This window comes from Psittacula echo (genome assembly GCF_963264785.1).
Source record: "Psittacula echo genome assembly, chromosome: 1".
Lineage (NCBI taxonomy): Eukaryota > Metazoa > Chordata > Aves > Psittaciformes > Psittacidae > Psittacula > Psittacula echo.
In genome coordinates, this window is record NC_137735.1 from 93,579,078 (window position 1) to 93,601,544 (window position 22,467).

The following is a 22,467-nucleotide window of genomic DNA, read 5'->3' on the forward strand; positions in this document are numbered from 1 at the left end:
CCTTCAATGTTTTTTTCAGTGGGTAGTTCAGCAGATAGGAAATATTCACAAAAATCTGTTTCTTCACAAATTTCACCAACAGCAAAAGAGCAGGAGAAAAAACTCTATTGTTTTTTAACATAAATATTGTTCACTGAAGGAAAATACATCAGTAGCATCTCTGGTCACTGAGTCCCAAACCAGTAATAACTGAAAGTTAAAGTACTGCGCAGTTGTCTGGTCCCACTGGAAATAACGTTGACGGTCTCTGATTCACTACAACGTATCTGAACCAGAGTTCTGTTGTGCACTATTGAGAAACAGGTTTCTGTATTTAAGTATTATGCTATGAAAAGCAGGTGAAAATTCCTTTCAGGTCGGTAAAAGGGTCTTATTCGCACCTTCACTTCCAGCAAAACCCAGGCAACAAGAAGTGAGCACTTCCACGAAAAGCCCTCTCAAGACTCTCATTTCTGCCATTGTAGCATGGGTGCATATTTCCACTGCTGAGTTTGCAGCTTCCCAAGGTCCCTCTGTGAGTTCATTTGTAAGGTTCCTACCCAAAACGTTGTTGGGTTTTTTTCCCCTTAAGTTCTTCACAAAACAAACTCTCAGTTTCTAGGTGAAGCCCGTCATCATTGATCTAATCATACTTTGCACAGCCTTGCATCCTCAGCCTTGCCCCAGTGATAAATCAGAGTAGCCATCACTGCAGTGGAAAGCTCAGTAATGTCAAAAACTTCCTGGTGTATATGCAATGGGAAGTCATTCAGCAGTAAGTAAATAACCCTTGCAAGTCACACTGTTAGAAGAGATTATTTCTACTCTCTGCTTAAGCAGGATGCCTAATAGTCTTGCTCTATACCACCCAGGACCAGAGAAGAGTACCATAGGAAAGAGAATTTCTCAACTTGTGGCTCAGTTACTTCTTGTGATGAATGCATTTGTGAGCTGCAGAGTAAAACTTAGTTAAAATTATAGCTAGTTTCACTTGGTGAATTTACAAATGACAATGTAGGGAACCCTGTGAGAACCAGTGTCCAGGATTTCCAGCCTGTATTAACGTCCCAGCAAAATTTGCCATATTTTTTCAGATTTCTGTTTTAGTAGAATCTGAAGTCTCCTATAGATCTTGGGGGGTGTGTGTGTGTGTAATATTGTTATTATAAATGTCATTCTTGGTGTAAGATACTTGTTAGAAGCATGTAAGGTATTGGGATTCTTGGGATTTGGTTTGTTTTTTTTTTTGCTGTTCCAAAGGGAAAGGAAAAACACACCCTCCACTACAAATCCCAGCATGTCATCTCGTCAGGGAGTATTTGAGTCAAACCTTTTGCTAGTTATTCTGTAGCACCTTCTATCTGTGCATCAGCAATAGGTGAAAAGGACCAGAGAGAAGGAAGATGGTGAGGATGCACTGACCTAGCCTGAAGAAGTCCTGAGGAAAGCACAAAATGAAATACAGGCTGAGACATGCTGGAAGATGTAACCAAAAAAAAAAAAAAGTCCTTTGTCACAATTCCAGCTGTACAGAAGAAAACAAGACTTTCTGCTAAATGAGAAGATAGCGAAGAAATAGCTGAAGGCTACATAAAGGAAAGTTGGAGAAAACCCCTGTAGTTGGTCCTAAAACCATTGGAAGTCAGCTACCACAAACATCGGTAACTGCTGCCCTGGCTCATCCAGACAAGTGTCAATCAGGTTGCCACATATGATGAAGCTTTCCAGGAAAAAGGGGGCACAAAGAGGACTGCAAAAAAGGTTAAACTAATCAACAGTACAAAGATACTTCAGTTAATGCGATCACTAAGAAGAGTAGGAGCTACAACTGCAAAAGTGTTGCCCCAAAAATATGGCTCAAGTGAAAGAGGAGGCTAAGCACAACAGAGGATCATATGTGACTAGTGAAAACTCGCAGAAACACCTTCTGGGGAACAGCAGCATAACAGGTAGCTACCTCACATCTTCTCTTTCAGTGCTGGATGTTATTTAACAACAGGAGTTTAATCTGGAGTGTCTGGGGGAACATGTGACATTGCAAAGGAATAGAAAATATGCGATCAAATGTGACAGTTCTTAAATTAGTCCAGGAAGCAGGGAAATAACACAAATACTCATTTGGTCTCAACAGACGCAGAAACTGGGGAACATGAACCCAAACACAAGATCGGAAGATTATTTTAGTGAACTGAACGCTGGGAACTGGAGCAGGAAATCGTGTTAGCTGAGACAGTGAACGACTTAGCAGTTGCGGTGGATTTCATTATGGGTAACATCTCAGAAATGTGAGAGGAGTTGTCTCACACTTTAGTCTGGGAAGTTACCTTTGGATCTTGGTGGAACAAATTATTCACAAGCAATCTGAAATGTACTACAGGGAGTCTTACGAGCTCTGTTACTAGAGGCAGTGTAAGGACAAGGATGCAGTGTGCTATCTTTCATCAAAAGAGCTGATAGGCAGTGTCTGAAGTATGTTTTGAAATTAAGTATTTCAAGGGTCATAACTGCCAAAACTCCCACCGAATCTGAAGCAGGGATGGAATACTATTCACCTACTGAGTACTTCCGAGGTCTAGCTTATTAAAAGAAAAGGAAAACTACACTTTGCAAGCAGAAAGAGTATGTGTAACTGCATGCTCCAATGCCAGGCACAGGTGCATGTCACTGCTTACAATGAAGGCATATTGGAATGAAGTGGGGTTGTTAAGCTTTTGGTGGCTATTGTTCAGCCTGCACTACAGATCTGCAAAAGTGGCTGGGAAGGACAAGGGAAACTAAGAGAGATGGCAGCAAGGAAGTGCCTGACATGGCACGTATCCACAAACAGTGGATATATATTAAAAAAATAAGGCTAAAGAGTATTCTTTTAAGATGAGCTGTTTTCAGAGGGCTGGCATCTACCAAATCTACTTTTTTTTTTGTCCCACTGTGGCCTTTTTGCAACATTTAACATCTTTGCATGCAATGTTATGGTTTAGATTTTGAGTTTCGTTTTAAGATACAGGTTGTAATCACCCACAAAGTTTCTGTGAAACATCTCTCCACTGCACACCATGAAAGCAAATTATATCGTAATGGCTGAGACTTTTAGAATGAAAGTATAGGTCTTGCGCTGGAAGGCCTGAAGTACTCATCATGGTGATTGCCTTTGATACCTTGCCAAAGACAGGGTAACTCTGGACGTTCTGACCTGAAAATGTCTAACCTAAACCCAGACTGGTTTATTACGCCCTCCCCTTATCCTTTGTGCCTATATTGAGCCACATCTTCAGCTGATGTAGTTTGGCTGATTTCAGCAGTGCTTGCTTACATTGTGAAGGATCTACCACATTGCGCTGCCTGCACGATACTATGTTGTTGTGATGTGCATTGTTGGGTGATATATAGCTAAAGCTTATGGGTATTGCTTTATTCCTGTATGTCAGCAAAACGAAACCTTTTCTCCACCCTCCTCTGGGTGTGAGGTGTATCTGTGTGACCCATGATGTGCAGAGAACAGGGTTGGGAAGGACCCTGATGTACTGTTACGTACTGTTAGCCTGTTGCATCGCGGGAGCAGCTGCAAACTAGGTGAGCGCAGCTTTGCTGCCCAGTGCGACCTTTTCCCACTCCTCGGCGGCGGCCAGACTCCTGAGGCGAGCCGACGTCTGGAGGAACTCTGTGGTGAAAGGAGGATCTCCCGGTTTTTGCATTCGCTCTCCCCTAGAGCAAAACTAACGCTGCGAGGCTGTCCTGCCACGTAGCTATGCCCTCATCCCTGCGTCTTCTCCTTTCCCACGCGGACGTTCATTATTGTTCCACCCCCCAAACTCCGCTCGCACCCACGGGGAAGCGAGGCCCCGACCCCGGGCATCACCTCAGCCCACGGCCTCAACGTCGGTCCCCGTGAGGGGGGCGGCCGCTGGATGACCCGGACCGCGCAAGGGCCTTGGCTCCTCCCTTCCCTCTCCACAGCCCCCGCCCAGCGGCGGAGAGGGGAGGGGCGGGCGCGCCCCCGCGCAGACGCGGATGGCGGGGCGGGGGCGCGCAGGTGGCGGGCGGTCTCGCTGCGCTCGCCGCCGCGGGACGGCCTCAGCCAGGGTTAGCGAAGGAGGGAGCGAGTGAGCGCAGGGCGGCCGGGATAGAGCTGCCGCCGCTTCCCACGTGAGGGGCCGTAGCTGCCAGCCCGGGCGAGCCTCGCTGCTCCGGGGCTTCCCCTCCACCTCCCTGTCCGGGGGCTGAGCCGCTCACGGGCCCTGCTGTCCCCCTCCCGTCCCGCCGCTGCGGGGAGGTGTCTAGCGCCGTGGCTCTGCCCCCGTGAATACTGCTCTCGGGGTGGGCGTGGGGAGGGAGGGTACGGCGGCCTCCCATCCCCGCGTGTCCCAGCCCCGCCGGCGGTGGATGCGCCCAGGAGGAGCTGAGCCCGCCCAGCCCTTTCATCCCGCGGGGGGGACCCGGGGCGCCGCGATGACTTGACGCCGGGCCGCGGCTTGCCGTGCCGTGCTATGGAGGGGGTGACACGTTTCGTGGTGGCCTCAGCGGCCGCGGCGAGGTGGCGGCCGGCGCTGCCCGCCCTGTTGCCGCTGCTGCTCGCCGTGCCGGCGCTGCGGGGCTCGCCCGCCGCAGGTAAGGGAACAAAGAGGGCCTGCCGGGCCGCGGCAGGTGTGCCGGGGTGGAAGGGGGTGGTTGAGCTCCCCTGTCCCCGCATGTCGGTGTCTGTTATCGGGGGTCGGCAGCGCCGCTAACAATGCGGCGGTGCCGCGGGCGGGCGGGGGCCGCTCGCGTGCGCGGCGCTGCTGGGGAGCTCCGCCAGAAAACGCGGGCATTGTTCGCGGCCGGGGCGGGGAGGGGGGGCCTCGGACGCGGGACCCGTTTTGTGCAGCGAAGAAGAGCAGCACTGGGGAGAGGTTGGTGGCATTCCTGTACCACACCTCCCGGGGACCCCGTGTTCCGGCGTGCGGGGTGCCCTGTACGAGCCGGTGGTGCCTGGAGCGGGGTGCCCAGAGCCTGCGGCGTTTGGGGGTGCCTGGAGCGTTTGAGGGTGCCAAGTTTCAAACGGTGGTGGCACCTGCGGGGTGCAGGGCAGCCGGGTTCGCCTTCGCCTTTCAAGTTGTGAAGAAGCATCAGAGCCCGTGGAAAGGCAGAGTGCTGCTTTCTGAGCACTGCTGTGGTGTGACGTGTGTGTGGAGAGAACTGTTGGGGCTTCAGAGGGGGTGTGTGTGTGTGCTTAGCGCATACTTTAAAGCAGCCAGAAATCAGTGACCCCCTTTCTTCTCCCTTCTTTTCTCTAGTGGCTTTAGACATCAAAATTAGTCTGTAGTTAAGCAGGCAGTTTAATCACGAAGATGTCTCCTTTGGTTCTGCTCCCATAGTACTTCTTGGTTCATCTCTAATACTTAAAAAAAAAAAAAATAAAAATGCAACAACTGCCATTTCATAGAAAGAGATGATTTTGCTGTGACTCTAGGTTTTCTTTTTGATAGATAACAGGTATAAAGTAATACACTTTTATCAGAGTCAATGAATCGTTGATAAGTGGAAAGTGGTGATAAGAACCTTCATTAACCAATTTCGTGAAGTGGACCAGCTAAGTGCTGGCTCTTTTATTTAAACACGTGGCGATTATTGTTGGGTGCTTAAGAAGCCTTGGTGTTATAAAACATGCTTATCTTATGAAAAATACTTTGTTTCTACTTAAGAAAGTAGTTTGTGTTGGTGGTGACTGATTAGCTTTTCAGGGAACTTAGGCTCTGCTCCCTTCTTAGCCAGCAAGAGTTCTTCCATTTCCAGCCTAGGTGACAGTCAATAATTTCTAGTAAGCTTCAGAGATTCTTTTTCTTAAGTAGAACATGCTTTGCATACAAATAGGAGAAGTCAAAGCGGTAGGTTCGTAAGTTGGAGACTTGTTCGAGCATTTTTGCCTCTTTAGTAGAATGGCTGGGTTTCTCTGTCTAGGTTTTTATAGGAAGTCAATGAAGGCCTTTGTTTAATTGTTTGTCTCGTATTTAGTAGTTCTTAATTAAACATTGTGGTGGATTTCTGTCAGCTTTCGTGTGATTGTTGTGCTTTCTTGTATAACTTAAGAACAGCAATGGAAATATTATGTAACCTAGCCAGTGTTTGTTCTGCTGGAAGAGAGCACCCGGAGACAGCAGATCTTGCCCAAAGCAATGCTTTCTTGCTCAGTCTAGTGCAGGAGCCTTCAAGCTGTTCTGATTTGCAAGTCCTATAGCTTTCTCTTTCCACTGGGCATGTGAACTTTTGCATACTAAGAGCACACTTGCTCTTCAGAGGATGCTTTTGACGTCTCGGAAATGGTCCATTGATCGTAGAGATTTAAAGACTGCGGGTTGCAGAAAACAATATTTTGTTCCTTTTAGGTTAAGGTGAAATGCTTTATTAAAAAGCATGACAGGATTCCAATTTCTTATGTCTTGGGCCTATAGTGTTTAAAAAATTAAGATGTAGTCTTTATTCTTCTAGCCTTGAAATGTTTTGATGGTGGTGTGTAAGATGTGTACTAGTCATATGCAGTAGGCTTGGACAATGTTCCCTTAATTGCCCCACAAATTTACAACTCCCTGAGTATTTCTGTTGGGTGCAGTTCATTTTCTTTCCTTGCGATTTGGTCTTGACTTGCTTAGGAACAGCAAGAACAAACTCCTACAACTTTTGAGTTATGCAGCAAAGTCATCGAGTAAGAGCAGAATGGCTGATAGAGCCACTTGCTTGCAGTTGAAATAGCAAAGTGAATGTCAATACTTAAGAAAATTTAGTAGAAAATCAGCCTGGGTTTTGGAATGCCTGATCCAACTCCCACTGAAGTCACAAGTTGCTGAATCAGGGCTTCAGTTTCCACAGATAAGCAGATGCTGAATTCTGAGTATATGGATAGGTTGCTGATGTGCCAAAGGGAGGTATACATTTGAGCACCTCCGAACTAGGGCTTTGGTCAGGCTCTGTGAATGTCTTATTGCTCAGCCCAGGCTGTGGTTTTGCTTTTGTTCCATTGCACAATCTGTGCAATTCCCTCACTGACAATCAGGAGGATTTATCTTGTCTTGCTGCGTGGTTTTCCTGGGGAGTGTGGAGAGCTGTGAGCTGGACTCTGAAAAGTCTGCAGTGGGTCTCCTCAGAGACTCAGGGACTAAAGACAACTTGTGGAGGTCAAGCGGGGAATCAGATGTATCTGCCTTATGGGACAGTTGCAGGATATTGTTTATTCAACTTAATTGCATGAATGTGTTGCAGACACTTGAGTTGGCATCGTGTCTCTTGTGGCCAGTTCAGCTTGTCAAGCTTGCTTCCAGTTCATTTTCACAGAAGACCCATATGGTTGGAGGATTCCCTTTAAGGCTGCTTTCTGTGCTGTGCTTGCTTTATTTGTCAGCCTTGTGTCTGCAAGCTAGACTTGTAGTCTTGCCAGAGGAAATGTGTTCTTTGTTTACATGTTCTTTCAAGAAGTTAGAATGCTAAACAAGCTAGTGGACAGTGCAGCTTTTTGTTCAGTTTTGCCTGTTTTGTGAGTGACATTTGCTTTCTGTGAAGTAAGGTCTTTGATTTCTCAGGCAAGGCTGTGACTGGAAGTATAGCATGCCTTTAACAAAGTAGGCTATAAGAGTTTTGATCTATCTTGGAAACAGATGTCGGGCACTGGACACACTAAAGAGCAGTGATTCTTGCTGCAGCACATATCTTTTCCAAGAGGTATGGTGAGATGATGCTTGTGTTAAATGGCAGATTCTGACAACCCAGTTCTTACTTTTCAATTCATAGTATGTGTGTGGGAGGGTTGCTTGGGAGAGGAGTGAAGCAAAGTAGACTTCTTAATAATACAGTTTCACTTCAACTGTGGGAGACATGGCTTTCCTTCATTTGAAAGTAAATCTGTTTATGGTTGATGTCCTAAACTACCATGAGTCTCCAGCCTTGCCCATTGTGGTGTACAGTATGAATTACACTAATTGCGTAAGAGTTATTATGGATGATGTCCTTTACTACTAGTGTGTCTCCAGCCTGGCCCATTGTGGCATACCGTATGAATAACACTGCTTGTGCAAGAGTTATTAAACAGAGTGTGTTGTGGGAACCTATGTCCTTATGTATAAGTAAAGAGCCATAAGGAAATAGTGTCTTAGAACCCCAAAGTTAAGTCAAATGGTAGCATTAAATGAACAATGCAGACTTAATTTCTTTTTTGACTCATGTACAAGTACCACATTTTCTCGGAGTCCTTGTCACTATGGCCAGTTTTGCACTCTGGAGTTACATGACGTGATGTCTTTTTATCCCTTTAAAAGTCATATATTTCTGTGCTTTTCTTTAGGGGTTGCTAAACTCACATGAGCTCAATAACAGATTTGATTGACACTCCCTGTATGTGCTGTATTTTCAGCTGTTGATGTTATTGGAGACAGCTGTTTTAGAAGACTAAGGGAAAAGTCTTTCATAAGAGCAATGGATTAGTAGTGTCTTTTTCTAATGCATGAGATAGGGAAGAGAGGGAACTGATCATCACAGATTACATCAATGTAATTAATGGCAGTTAAAATGGACAGGGTAGATACTGGAAATGGTAGACTGGGCTGATTGTACTAGCTCTCATTAAAGCTGCAAGATGTTCTAAAATGCTCGTAAGATATATTATTGCTTTGCAGTGGCATTGAGAACAAACTTTATTATTTCAACTGAAATTTTATGAAGTGTACATTTTGCTATGGGCCGAAGCTTTTTGTTTTTGCTTTGTGAAATGTCAGTTGGAAGAGTTCAGCTACTTCTGGTGTTAAGGCAAGAGGAAAACAATGGTTACTGCTTTGAGTTCTGCCAGCTTCTTTTCTGAACAACTTTGATACCCGTATGCTTTGGAGCATGCAGTTAAACTTTGGCAGATTGTGCCTGCTCTGAAGGGGATGTTTTCTCCACTGCTGCTTTGAAAAGGATATTTTTTTCAAAAGCTTGTAGCAACCGAATTTAGGCACATAATGTGATAGAGATGATGCTTTTTCTTTTTTCTGTCTGCTAAAACTCAGATGTAGCCTATTGTCATGGAACCTCACCTACCTATTAATACTGACCAGGTACTAAATATGCTTCCCATAGCCCAAAGTGGTATGTGAAAGATTTGACTTCCCTGTGAAAGTCTATCTAAACTGCTCCAGAACTGGGACTGGGTTGAGCTTTAGGACTAAGAACTAGCACCTGTCTACCTTGTTCCTAAAGGTGTGTCTGTGCTATGTAATGGAGTGCTGTGCTTTCTTTAGGGAAACTCGGGCACCTACCTTGTGGTGTGGTGGTGTTGATTGCATTAGGCCCAAGAGAGAAATCAGGGAAGGCTTTTAAAAAGACCTAGCATGGGGCTTGGATTTTAGTTAAGCAGCAGGGGTAAGGGAAGGCTCTATGGATCTTTTCCAGTCTCTGTTCTGGTCATTGACGAGATGGGTAAAGAAACCTGGAAGTTGTAGGAGCAGGAGGGGGTGAGACACACAAATCACAAGAGGGTTTATGAGAAGGAGACTGGAAATGGCAGGGCTCAAGGGCTAGGAGGCAAAACATTAGGTCAGGGAAATAGATCTGTGGATGAGGGAAACTGCAATGCAGAAATTAAACCTTGAAGAAATAAGCAGTGCTGCCTGGTAGGGGGACACACACTGGGAAACACAGATGGGACTCAGTTTGAAAAAGGAAAATAAAGCTCCTAAAAAAGGTGCTGAAAGAAGGAATCAGAAGCAGGGAAGATAAGGGACTGTGACAAGACTTGAAGAGATGTAGTTAGAAGCATGAAGCTTGGAATTTAGGAATGGGGAAGCGTGGGCATGGTGTTTTGGGGCACTTTCTCCAGAATTCTGCACAGAACCTGGGGCTTCAGAGTGTTGGCCCTTTTCTCCTCTCAGCTGGGAGCATGATAATCTGCTGCTTCTCCTTGAACATTTCATGAATGTGCATGTTTCAGCTTTGTGCCAGCAGTGTTTTTCAGAGTTTGTTTTAAAAACTGGAAGATTTCCTCCACAGAAATTGTAGCAGCATATGAAGACTGCAAAGGCAAAAATTGGCAAGTTGAAAATACTGACATTACAGTAAGCTGTACAATTTTTAACTGCTTCTGTACCATAACTTACAGGCACAGCTATGCACACATGATCACATAGTGTATACCATATAGACAATATTTATAGGTGTATAGGCACCTGCATATAAATATCTGTACATACACATACCCCACATGTACACAGGACCCTCACTGTGTTCAGTGTGCAAAGCTGATCCTGCTCTGGGGAGAAATGGGTGTTGGATAGCAAGTGAAGTTATCTATAGGGCTCTTGCTCCTTTTGTAGCAGATGTTTGAAGGTGTGAAATGAATGAGGCGAGGGACGGGGAAGTTTGAATAAAGGTTTCACTGTTAATGTAATTAAATGCTGTCCTAGACAATTGAATTACGTTACACATTTCGGTGATGTGAGCAAGTTGCTTAAACCAAGCTTCCCACAGGTGGTCACTAGCTGTGTGTTCCTCATTTACTGGACTTGAGACCTCTGGGATCTGTATTGCAGAAATGCTGAGTACTTGCAGCTGCCAGAGAAGTCAAGGGGAGCTGTTCCTGAATAGATCTTGTGTCTGTAACTCTAAATTCTCATTAATGTTTCAAATTAGACACTCAGAATTTGACCTTCTTTCTTAGTTTTACCATTTGTAAAATGTAATTTCTTAGATGTAATTCCTTGTTTTATATCCAAAATGCCATGGAATGTTCAGATTTAGTAACAGAGAGCAGAAAAGTGCATCAGAAAGCCAGGGACTTCTGTCTTTAGAACGGTAAAGGTCCAGTGTATGATAAAATAGTGTACTGGACTTGGATCCACAGAAATGTAAGAAATGAAAGAATTGTAAGCAAAGAGTAACAGTACACACCATATTAAGACTCTTCTAGTGAGTTAACTAGCCTTAGGGATGGAATGGCATAGTACGCTGTGTCCAGGTGTAGTAGGATTTTGGTTTTGTTTTATTTTTTAAACTAAATTATCGTAAAAAGAAGTCTTATAGTTGCTTATATTTGTTGCTCACTTTCAATTCTATCAGTTTCAGCCTACATCCCCTACCTGCTTGTTCTTCACACACAAATTGTTTTCTAGGCCTTTTAGTCCTCTTCCGTTCTCCCCTCTGATATAGACAGGCTGTTTTTCTGTGAATCAGTTTCCTGTGCAGAATTTTGAATTGGCTTTAGTTATCTGGTCAAGGCAGTGTCTCTGGTCTTGTGGCTTGAAGTAGATGGAAGAGGCTAAAATTCAATAGCAAGTGAGAGGAGGAGAGGGGGAAAGAGAGTGGAATGCTGGAAACAGTAAAACAAGGGCCTGAAACTCCAGATGCTTTTCAGTGCATAATAGTATCATACTGAAGAGGCTGAAAACCTGCACAGTGGTTAGGATGGGGAATAGGCAATGCTGTATGGAGGGACCTGGTGTTTATCATGGATCACAGAAAGAATGTCAGTCAGCAGGATTTTATGGGTTATGGTCTTTGGCATGTCCTGTGTAGTAACTTGTTCATTCTCTTCAGCGGTGGAAGAGCTCCAGCTGGAATGCTGTGTCTAGTTTGGGACCATGTCCTTCAAGGAAGAGACAGGCTACTGGAGACAGTTCAGATCACAGAAGTATTGATGTTGCCAAATCTGGAACAGAAAAACCCCCACAATCCCAAAGCCTGGCAGGTGTACAGGACTTTATTCAGACATATAAAAGATAAACAACAGTTTATTACACTTCTTTGTATTTATGTTGAGTAGGAAAGCAAGTAAAAGACTTGAATTGCAGTGAACAGGACAAGTTTTCTAACTGCTGATCTTTATAACACTGGAGTAATGAAGATCTGAAAGATGTACATGGTTTGAGGCAATAATAAAAAAACAGAGTTGAAAGAATAGCTTGTATAATAATCTGACAGAAATGAATTGCAACAGTGATTCACAGTGTGAAAAAGGATGGAGTAGATGACCTCTTGAAATATTTTTCAATTCTGTTTTTGTGAGATTCTATAAAAAATGTAATTTATGTGCAGACTACAACATTGGGGTGCATATCTGTTCATTATTGAAAACTTCGGTGTGCTCTTCAAGTGAAGAAATAATCCGTGATTGTATAGTTAAGTACAGTGTCATAATGTTTATGAAGAGAAAAGCTGAATTAGGATTTCATAGGTAGCCTTAATAATGATACTTCCTAACTTTTGAATGATTGAATTTAGGCTTAACAGTTTTGTAAAGTTTCAAAGAATATTTTATAATCTTTGCTATATTGACTTTATCCTTAGCAATAATGGGCAGGAGGAACACACTAATTTTTGAAGTTGTGCAAATTCAGTTTCTTAAGCATTTTATAATACTGCATAGATTATCACTGAGAGGACAGGCACACTTAAATGGTGAGGATGTGGTTCTGACTGTCTTATCTTTATTCATTAACTGAATTATTAGCATTTGTATTTCCAGCAAGTGGGATGGAAAGAGAGGAAGTGTTAATGGTCAAAACACTTCATTGATTTAACTATGTATAATTGGGCAAGCTGGGAACTTGCTTTTCTTGGCACAGAAATTAGGATTTATCCCTGCCCTTAGCAAAGGGAGTGATGGTGGAAAGAAGTGGCCCCTAAGTGATGCAAGATAATTGGAAGACTAAGCATTAAATAGCCCAAGAGCAAATCTTTTAACTGGATGTGTTGTATGTACTCATGGCCAGTGCAGCACATGGCCAGGGGTCTGTGTTGAAAGGGAGAAAGCAAAGCTTCTGTTCCTCAGTATCTGAGAGGCAGTCAGTGAATGCCCGACCAGGTGACTGGGAAGTGACTGAGTTTCCTGACTGGAGTGGCAGCCGCAGGGGGAGCAGCACGGATGTCCTGGCCAGAGCTGTGTGCTTGCTGCTTAGGTGTGCGCAGTTCTCAGCTCTGCAGCAAGTGTGTCCTGACAAACCTTTTCTGGACAGTTAAGATAACAGGCAGCTGTCTTTGTGCCCTTTATCTGAAATTGGTTGGTATGGCAGGGTGAGAGAGGATTTTTGATAAGTAGGATACCGAAATAAGGAACAGCAAAGATAAAGCTAGGGATCTAGCCTACAGGGCTACTGTAGGCGTGTTTGAAATTGGGAATATGGATTTAGGGTATTGATGGTGGAAGGCTTAGTTGAGAAGTGCTGTGGTAAGAAGAGAGCTGATTGATTTTGGTAAGTTGGAGGTTTTCATGGCTTCCTTGTATGTTTGATTGAGTATCCTCACTTTAGAGCTTGCCCTAGAGCTGTGCAGAAGAAACTGAGGCACTTCCATGAGGCATTTTCTAAAGGACTAAGTGGTCTCAGTTTTGGTAGAGAAAACTTGAGTACCTGCTAAGATATATTTGAGAACTGCAAATACACCTGAAAATAAATGGGCACATAGGACATGTAGGCAATACAGATGAGGATGTTTTTTCTTAAATAGTATTTGATAGAATTTACAGATTCTGTTTTCAGCCTATTTTTTTCTTAATTCACACCATATTGGACAGAATTTCCTATTGAGTGTTCATACTGAATAAGAAAAATTAAACTGGTGTGATTTCAATGAGGAATCTCCTTTTGTTTGCTCCCAAGCCAGTAGTGCATGGAATTAGTTTGTGGATACAAAGTGGAAGTAAAAATTCTGTCCTAATTTAAAGGCAATTGTTTGATACTGCAGGGTGGTGCAGGGAGTGTTTATTCTCCTTCTAGTTGGGTGTGAACTCCATTAGATGTTAAGCCTGTCTAACCTTTTCTTGTGGCCCGTAATTCTGTTGTAAATAAATTCCTCAGTGTGTATGCAGCTTCCAGTGAGCAGTGCTCAACCACAGAGCCACAATGATTTAGTTCAACATTATTTGGAGACAAAGCTTTATGTAGCAGACCCCTCTGGGCTAATACTGCTTTACTTTGTGAATAGAAGATGGCTGTTCATCAGCTATGCTAAGTTCTGATTAGGTAACTTCTTGAATGGATGTCTGTATTTAAAACTGCAGCTACTGCTGAATTGGGATTAACTTGTGTGATATGTTGGGACAGAAATTGCATGTCCCAGAACAAAATCCTGGTCTAGAGCGAAAGTCCGGCTTGAAGATGTTTTCAATTAGAAGCTGTCAGTGACCTTACTTTCTGTCCTTATGCTGAAAGATGAAACAGATTTGGGCTTCCAGCCATTGGCATTCAATTTTCAGAAGATGTAATCTGTTCCACTCAGACAGAACAAAAAAGAAAGAAGGAAGGTTTTCCTTTGTGTTTCCAGAGGGTGTGTGCTTTTTATAGTAACTTGGTGAGAAAAAATACATAAATGCTTATCAATAAAGTAATCAATGTTTTGTCAAGAAATATTATATCCACTATTAGTACGAGCAAGGAAGTTTCAAGGAAATAATTTGTGTTAGTCAGTTCACTTTGTTTGCTCCTGTGAGTAGTTACTTTGCTACTTCTACTGCAGCCATGTTCTCAAAACCGTAAAAATTGTCAGAAGGGTTAGGATAGCTGAGGAATGTGAAATGAATGTAAATCCATTTTGCTTCATTTTAAATTGACTGGATTGCAAGCAGACAGTGTCACTTGAAAGTATAATCTTCTTAAAATCCTGGGAGCATTAGAAACAAAACTGAACATAGTTTCTGTACTAGACTATTAATTCTTATGACTCTTCAGTATTTACTGCTGCTGTTTGCTGTGTGTGAAGTTTGTTGAGGTCAGGCAAAGATAGTTCTAGAAGTCTTAGAGGGTTCCCCCCCCTCGATTTACTGTAATAAACATTAAAGTTAGTTGCTTTTATGTATTTTTTTTGAGTGAGCCAAAGCCATCATTAAAACAGTCTACTGATATGACATTTAAGTAAGATAATTCAGAAATGCAGTGCAGTTCTTTCCCTCATTCCTAAATAATATGAACCATGGAGGTCTCATCTAAAACTTGTTCTCTATAAATCATAGAATCATAGAATAGTTAGGGTTGAAAAGGACCTGAAGATCATCAAGTTCCAACCCACCCGCAAGATGTTAGATCACATTTACAGACTTAAAATTTCTAGATACTTGTAAAAGAAGAAAAATACATAATTTTTACATCTTCCAAATGCAGGTGAAAGAGTTAATGTGCTTTGTGAAGAAAAGTATTTTGATTTGAGTGAATGCTTCAAGCTCCTACTTCCATTTCTCATACATCAGAAGTTACATTTCTAATGAATTAGTGGACTTGGGTTTTATGAAGACATATTTACAATATGGAGTGAAAGCAATGAATTAATTAAAATCACAGATATTGGGATTCTTCTGTATGTCTAAGATCAATCCTTGTGGATGGAATTATTCAGAAGACAACAGGTGAAAAGCACAGGTGAATGGTAAATATAGTTTGTCATAGGCAGTCAAAGCAACCACCCTAACAGCAACTGTTTGTGGAACATGCATATAGGCTGAGGCATGTAGTACTGGTCTGTGCTTGTAGTGCATTAATGTGTGTGTTTTGGTTCTGTTTCCCGCTCCCTTCAGTTGTGAGGGAAAACTAAATGGGATTGTGTTTCATGTTTGAAGAATGCTTAAAGGGTTGAAGACTGTGCAGGTTTGGCTGTATAAACTGAAGTTCTGTTGTGCTCAACTTTGGAGCTACATTATACAGTAATTTAATACCAGTTTACTCTGGTAATTCTACAACACCTCCCTGAAGTGTTTCTTTTATTCTAATATAAAGGAGCATGAGCACAGTCTGTCAGCCGGAAAGCAGTAGAATAGAGAGCTATGGGAAGTTTACAAGATAGGGAACCCAAATGATCAAAGCTCTCGTTAGGCTCGCTATCTTTATAACCTGTGGCATTTTTATTGTGTTAACTTTTGTACAGTTCATCTTGCCTGGAAACTTTGTAAGGTCATAAGCTTCTTGGTGCTTCCTGAATTGTTGCCGCAATGTAAGAGAAATAGCATTACTGAATCCTTTCTAACTTCTGAGACTGGCTTCCTTGCTGCTTCAAGTATGTTGAAGGTAAAACTACTGAGTTTCATCCTGTTTCTGCAGGTTGAAAGAATTCAGAGCTTTTAAATTGCAGCTCTGTAAGCTAGGTGGAAAATACTTAAATAGCAGTTATGTTTGAAACCTATATATTTAAAAATAATGTTTGAGGGTTTTCTTCTGCTGATTTGCTTTCATAAAAGAATATCCAAGGTAAGTAAATCAAAGCCAGTGTGATGTTATTAAAAGTAAAGGCCTTGTATGTCTCATGAATAAACTGTTCATGGTCTTTTTGGGAAACAGGTTTGTTTTTTCTCAATGTGCAGTTTTGGGTGGGTTTTTTTTTTATTTGAGAAGTTGAAAAGAGCATAGTAAGTGTAATTTTTTTGATTTTTTTTTTTTATTAAGCACTTGAGTTCATGCAGCAATTGTTCAATGACTGTGTAGTTGTGTTAGAGTAGCATGACTTGTGGTGATGTAGTCTCTGACAGTCACGTCAATAGCCTGTTTTCCATCCAGAAAAGTCTTGCAGACCTATTTGTAGCATTCTCTGTTAGAGTTTATGCTTTGCTAAGTGAGCTGTTCATGAAGCAATCCATTTCTGTTTTAAGCAAGTAAATCCACCAATTTTTCTTCTGTTTTTACACATTACAGCAGATGTTATGTATATTGAATCAGAAAAGACACAATAATAGTCAAAGGTAGTCTTTTGAGTTGTCTTGTTTCATATCAATGTTTTGTGTTGTTTGTCTGGAATGTTGAATTACCATAATATATACACCTATTCAAGTAGAGGCGCAAGACCAAGAGATTTCACTTCACAAATATGATAGTATGGTTTCTTTTATCCAATATAGTAAATTTCAAATAATTTTCTTCCTCTTCTTTTTCACCTCATGGAAGAAAATCCTTTTATGAGATTCCCTCCCCCCCCCCCCCCCCCAAATTTATCAGCATTTTCTTCTGTGCTTTCCCAGTGCTCCTCTTACTTTCTTCTGTATATCCTATATTCTGCCCTCTTTGCTGTGTCTCTGCCTTAGAGTGAAAGTTGCAGGGAGTTCCATCTTACCTCCTGTTGAAAACCAGGGAAAAAATGACCCAATTCCAGCTTTTGTTGGTTTTGTACTCTTTATACTTCTTACAAGCTCTTAAGGAGGAAAATAGAACTTGTTAGGCATGGGTGGGGTTTTCTCTTGTTGAGGAAGACTTGGAAAAATGGGAGGAGAAACAAAGCAAGAGTGCAGTCTCTTGCCAGACGTGAATGATTTTTCCCTCTTACTTACGAAGCTGTGACTCTGTTATTCTGTGCAGGGCAAAAAGTCAAATTTAAGATGTTTCTGTTACTTCTCTCCTAGCTTGTCATTTTGATTTTTTGGATTGTTGTATGGGCTGTATTTTTAACAAGTACTTTATTGGTATGTTTTTACTGTGTTGGTTTTGTTTTGTGTTTTCTCCTTTAAATGGGATGGTTCTTGGAACCCTAACTTGGGGCACAGTCATGCGAACAATAGGATTGGCACCTCTGGAGCATAGAAATGAGTATCTGGGGACATAAGGCAGCAGCAAGAACCTTTCAAAACACAGCTGCCACTGACAGAATGGCACCATAGCTCTATTTAACTATGAAATGAGTTTGTTAAGGAGCAACTGGATTAAAATTTACTTGATCTTAAGTAGCCTCTGCTATTGAAGAATCTTCATTTTAACAGCAACTTTTTTCTCATTTGATCTCCATTACTTCTAGTAATTTTTATATGACTGTTGCTCTTTCTGGAAATTTTATTGCTGAAAGAAAATAGGATCTTTGTATTTTTAGGTAGCTCAACTCAGAGTACATAATAAAATCTTTTTCTTGAAGGAAGTATTTATACGAGTAATTGAATTGAAATGTCTCCTTGGTCCTCAGTAGTATTATGCTTTCTATAGAAAGTTTAAGTTCCATAATTTGTCTAGATCAAGAATTTTCACTTTTATAACTGACATGTTAAAAGAACTATTTAGTTGGGGCCTACATCCTTCTTTACAGTTGATACCTTCTACTTTAGGACTAGTTTCAACATTTGCCCTAGCATCAAAATTATTTACTGTTCAGTCCCCACGTGAGCACTTCAGTTCCTTTCTTCACACAGTTTCTGCATATGCTCTCCCTGTGAAGCCTTACTAGCCCCAAAGCTTTGCCAGCATGCTAGGCTTCCCTCCATCTGCTTGCTTCCCTATGCTGCAGCCACTGCTCCTGCTTTGTGGTCCCAGAGGACTAGCTGGGATACTGGTTAAACAAGTGCTGCTATTGCATTTTTGGTGCTCTTCTATTTCTGTATGCTATATCAAATAGAAAACCAACTGGTAGTTAACACCTGTATTACTGCAAGTGCAAATCAGGCCTTTACTATAAATTTATTCCAGTCTAACAAGCCATGTTTGTCTCTAGGGCAGCAAGTGCATCCTTGGGCAGTCTGAGGTGAATGCACAACTACATGTTTAGAAGTGTCCGAGGTTTTCACTTTGAGAGATAGGCTGTCCAGGACCATGTGAAAGGCAAAAAAATCTGGGGAGTTAAAATTTGGGTGGCCCGATATGAGATGGTAAACATCTAGCACCTGATTGAAATCAGATTGTTAAGTATCTATGATATATTGTGCTCTCTACCTACTGAGGACTTCCTGCTTTATATGTTTTCTGTGTTATGTGAGGGTGAGCAAGGTCCCAACTAGTAGGCTTCAGCATTAAACAGCTAGTGGGAATAATTATTGTCTCGCCTGATTCAGTGTTAGCAAGTGAGAGACAGAATTTGAAAACCATGTCACTGAGACAAAATACTTTGTAGTGAGTGCACTCAGCAGTTCCAGTATACTTTTGCAAAGTTTTGTGAGTGTGAACTTGCCCGTAGCTGCTGCTGATGGCAGCTTTACTGTGAGCAGGAGAGCTCAGTTAATGGTGTTGGGTTCCATTGGCTTAATGGTTTGCCTTCCAGAGCAGGAGGGGCAGCAGCGATGTTGACAAGCAGCGTAATAACGTGTCAGTTCTCAGCCCCTTCAGAGGGGAAACTGGGCAGAGGCTATGTAATGCGTTGCACAGTAGAAAATGCAGGAGTCTTCCTGAATGTTGAGGCATTGCGGAGGATTGGGAGCAGAGAAGAATACTGAAATATTGTGGAGAAAAATATAAGCAGACATGTTTCTTATTATGGAGTAAATGGCTATGTTTGTATTTTTGTCTTGGTCTTTTTAAAGCCAAGTGATACTCAACTGAGTATTTCTTTGTCTGTTGGTTTAATGATGTAACAGTGTCTTGGGGAGAGGAAACCTCACCAGGGAGAAACTAATAAAAGTGAGTCATTGAGGCTGTGCATATTGTAGGTCACTTTAGAGAGACTGTGTTTTTCCAATCTCGTATGGAACTGGAAGTGTTACCCTTGTGGTTTTTTTAATTATGATTTAAGTATCACATGGCTATGAAGCATTAAAAATTCTAAAGCATCTCTGGGACTGAATTAAAAAGTCAGTGTTGCAGTTCTCAGTGGTACTTTAAATGGAGGATGACTTTTTTGCCAGAGTAGGCTTTCATTGAAAAACAGACTTGCTGAAATCTCCCTGCATAATGGTGTAAAAGCTGTAGACCTTTTGCTGTTTTGCATAGTTAACTTCAATAATAAAATACTGCACTGCCACTAGGAACTAATGTAGGAAAGTTTTCCAGAAGTATGTATTTCAACATAAAATTTTAGTTGTATTTCACTTCACACTGATAATTATCATGGGTTCTGTCCAGTAATTATTTGAAAATCGATAATAGGTGTGTTTTTCTGGCTATCCTGTCTAGTAGTATAATGGTCTTTGAGATACTCGGAGAAATGTGAAGATCTGTCATGATCCTGACTGTAACAGACTTAGGCTCTAATTAGGGCTGGTTTGTGTAAACCAGTTTGGGAACTGACAAGTTCTCAGTTTCCTAATCCCTTGCAGAGGATGGAGGGAGGGGGGGGAGAAACCAACCCAAGAGGCTCAAGGGCACCATACAAGTCTGAACTTGCTGACATTTTAAATAAAACTACAAGTGTTGGAAATGGCAGGATTCATTAGATTTTATTATTAAATAGGGTTTTTTTGCATTAGATTGACTTTACCAGAAGCTTCTCTACAGGAAAGACCAACTTTGCTGTGAAGTGGTACTCTATTGAGTATTTGGACTTTCACAGCTTCATTATTTTTATCCCCTGCATGTTCCTGTTGTAGGAATTTTGGTATGTGACTTGTATCTGAACATGATGTAAGGACTTCCGTGGAAGCTTATTACTCTTCTGTAAGGAAACTGTGGAGCAAGCTTGATGTGAAGTGCTTTTCACTTTTCATCAGTCACTAAGTTCTACAGAGCAGACATGAAACTGAAGATCCTTTGGGATTTCCCAGATATTTGATAGAAAACTGGTGTGTATCAGTAGCTTGTGGTTTAATATATAGGTTTTCTTCTTTGTAGACCAAACTCAAGTCAAATACATAGGTGCTGATTTTTCAGGTAGAGAAACATCATTCTTATGTCAACAGCATCACCTTACGCCACCCACAAGACCAGATGTTGGCATATTGTTGACATTTGATAACCATTGGCTACTTTTTAGAGCCTTAATGCCTGGAGGGCATTAAACCATTAGGCTTGGTTTAATGCAAAAGTTTGTATATTTCACTTTATGTATACTTTAGTTTATGATGAGATTAACATTCCAAGCAATGTAATTTACCTCAGAAATGCTTAAAATGAAATAATCGTCACTATTTTAGCCACTTTAAAGCCTTTGGTAACCGTCTTCTGTGCAAAGGTCTATTATTTTCCAGTGAACTTGGTCTTTTTCTTGATGATTATGTTTGTATGTTGTTTTTCAAAAATTAAATGCTTCTAGATGAAGGGAGGGAAGGGAGTGTTGTTAAATTGCTCTGGTTAAGTTTGTAAGCCTGAAACTGAGCTCGATAAGAGGGGAGCAAGGAGAGGCAAATCAAACTTTCTGTTAATTAGTTTAACATATTAGAAAGTTAGTGGACCATGCTGGAATCTTGGCATTACAGAAGGATAAGAAATGGTAAGCATATTTAGTCATGGTTTGTGGTATTTTAGGTCACTAATAATAAAGGAAGTAAGTTGGGTTTTTTTTACCCCTTTCAATCCTTATTTAAGTGGTTTTATTCACCAGTAACAGAAGTTGACAGAATAAAATGGTGAGGGAAGGGAAGGAATCCTGTTCAGGTCTCTGTTAGCTTGCTTGCATTATCCAATTTCATATTTGTCATGAGAAACGAGGGTTAATATGTTTAGTGAAAGATACCACAAACACTTTTCATTTACTAGGACTGTATTTTTGATACTGGAAAACATTATTGAGTGCTTTTTTCCTTTTCCTTTTTCATCTGTTGGGAAATGGGCTTTCAGTTTTTAGATTATAACAACTTTTATACTTATATTAAAGTTGTTTTATACCAGCTTTATGAACTAACTATTTCAAATTCAGAGTATAACCTCTTGTTTTATGACTATGGAAAGACCTACTATTGCAGCTCCACCAGATACTGCATATGTATTTTTCTTCTAGATTAACCCTTTGGTAGGATCTTAGGGGAGTGTTCTGTGTAGTAATTTAAACAGTATTATTGCATTTCTGTCATGAACTGTTAAAGACTATCACACAATATACTAGACCAATGCATGGTAAATGCAGGATTCTACTTAGTAAACATGAGAGAGATGTTGCCAGTTCAGGGTGTGTTTAAATGTGTTGGATGTTGCTTTGTCTGGCAGTGTGAAAAAGATATGAAGTGACTTCCTGGATTGCAGGGATGTTGGGAATTAGGAGTAACGTGCCCCATGGGAGCTGAGTCCTTAAAAATGTACTCCACAAAGGAATCTGTTGTGATTAGGTATTGGCTTTAGATTAAAAAGCTAATTAAAGCCATTTGTTTAAGGGTGCCATAGAACAGACACTAGCACAGTGTGCTGGGCTTTGTTCCCTAATGTTAAATAAAGTTTTGTAGGAAGCTTCATTTTTGTTTTTGTGCAAATAGCATAGGTAGACTAGGCTGATTTGTCTAGAGATAATCACTGAAGGCCCTATTGATAACACAGCAAAAACTTCTGGAGAACAGTGTTTTGGGAATGCAGGGGAATGTGTCAGGAGGGTGAGGAGTTTGGTAGGCTACTGAAGAGGAGCTTACTGTGCAATAGTGTCGTTGCGAATAATCTTTAAACATACGAATGGAGGCTGGGAAGTTTCCTTACCTGTGTACGTGGCTATTGCATGGTAGGTAGTAGTGTTAACTGTTCAGGAAGGATATTGACTAATTGAGGCTTTGGAAAGGATGTTTCCAGATGAAAATGTCAAAACCAGCAGCCTCACTAACATGCTCTAGGGGCACTGGAGATATGACTTGATTTCTGTGTTATGGAACATATATATTTGATAGTGGAAGGGCCCTTGGACCAGATAAGAAAGATTTTTCAGTATTAAGCTTAAGAACATTAGACTAGGAGTTACATAGAGATGGTTCGTAACAAT

At 41.5% G+C, this 22,467-nt stretch overlaps 1 protein-coding gene across 1 annotated transcript in view; it reads left to right on the forward strand.

The window, feature by feature from the left end:
* Positions 1-4,463: 4,463 nt before the first annotated feature.
* The window catches only part of KIAA1549, a gene marked incomplete at both ends in the record, with an annotated part of 143,489 nt that continues 125,485 nt past the window's right edge, over positions 4,464-22,467 (forward strand). The window contains one exon of the mRNA XM_080631181.1: positions 4,464-4,584. Coding sequence (XP_080487307.1) covers positions 4,464-4,584 — 121 coding nt within the window. The remainder of the gene's footprint in view (positions 4,585-22,467) is intronic.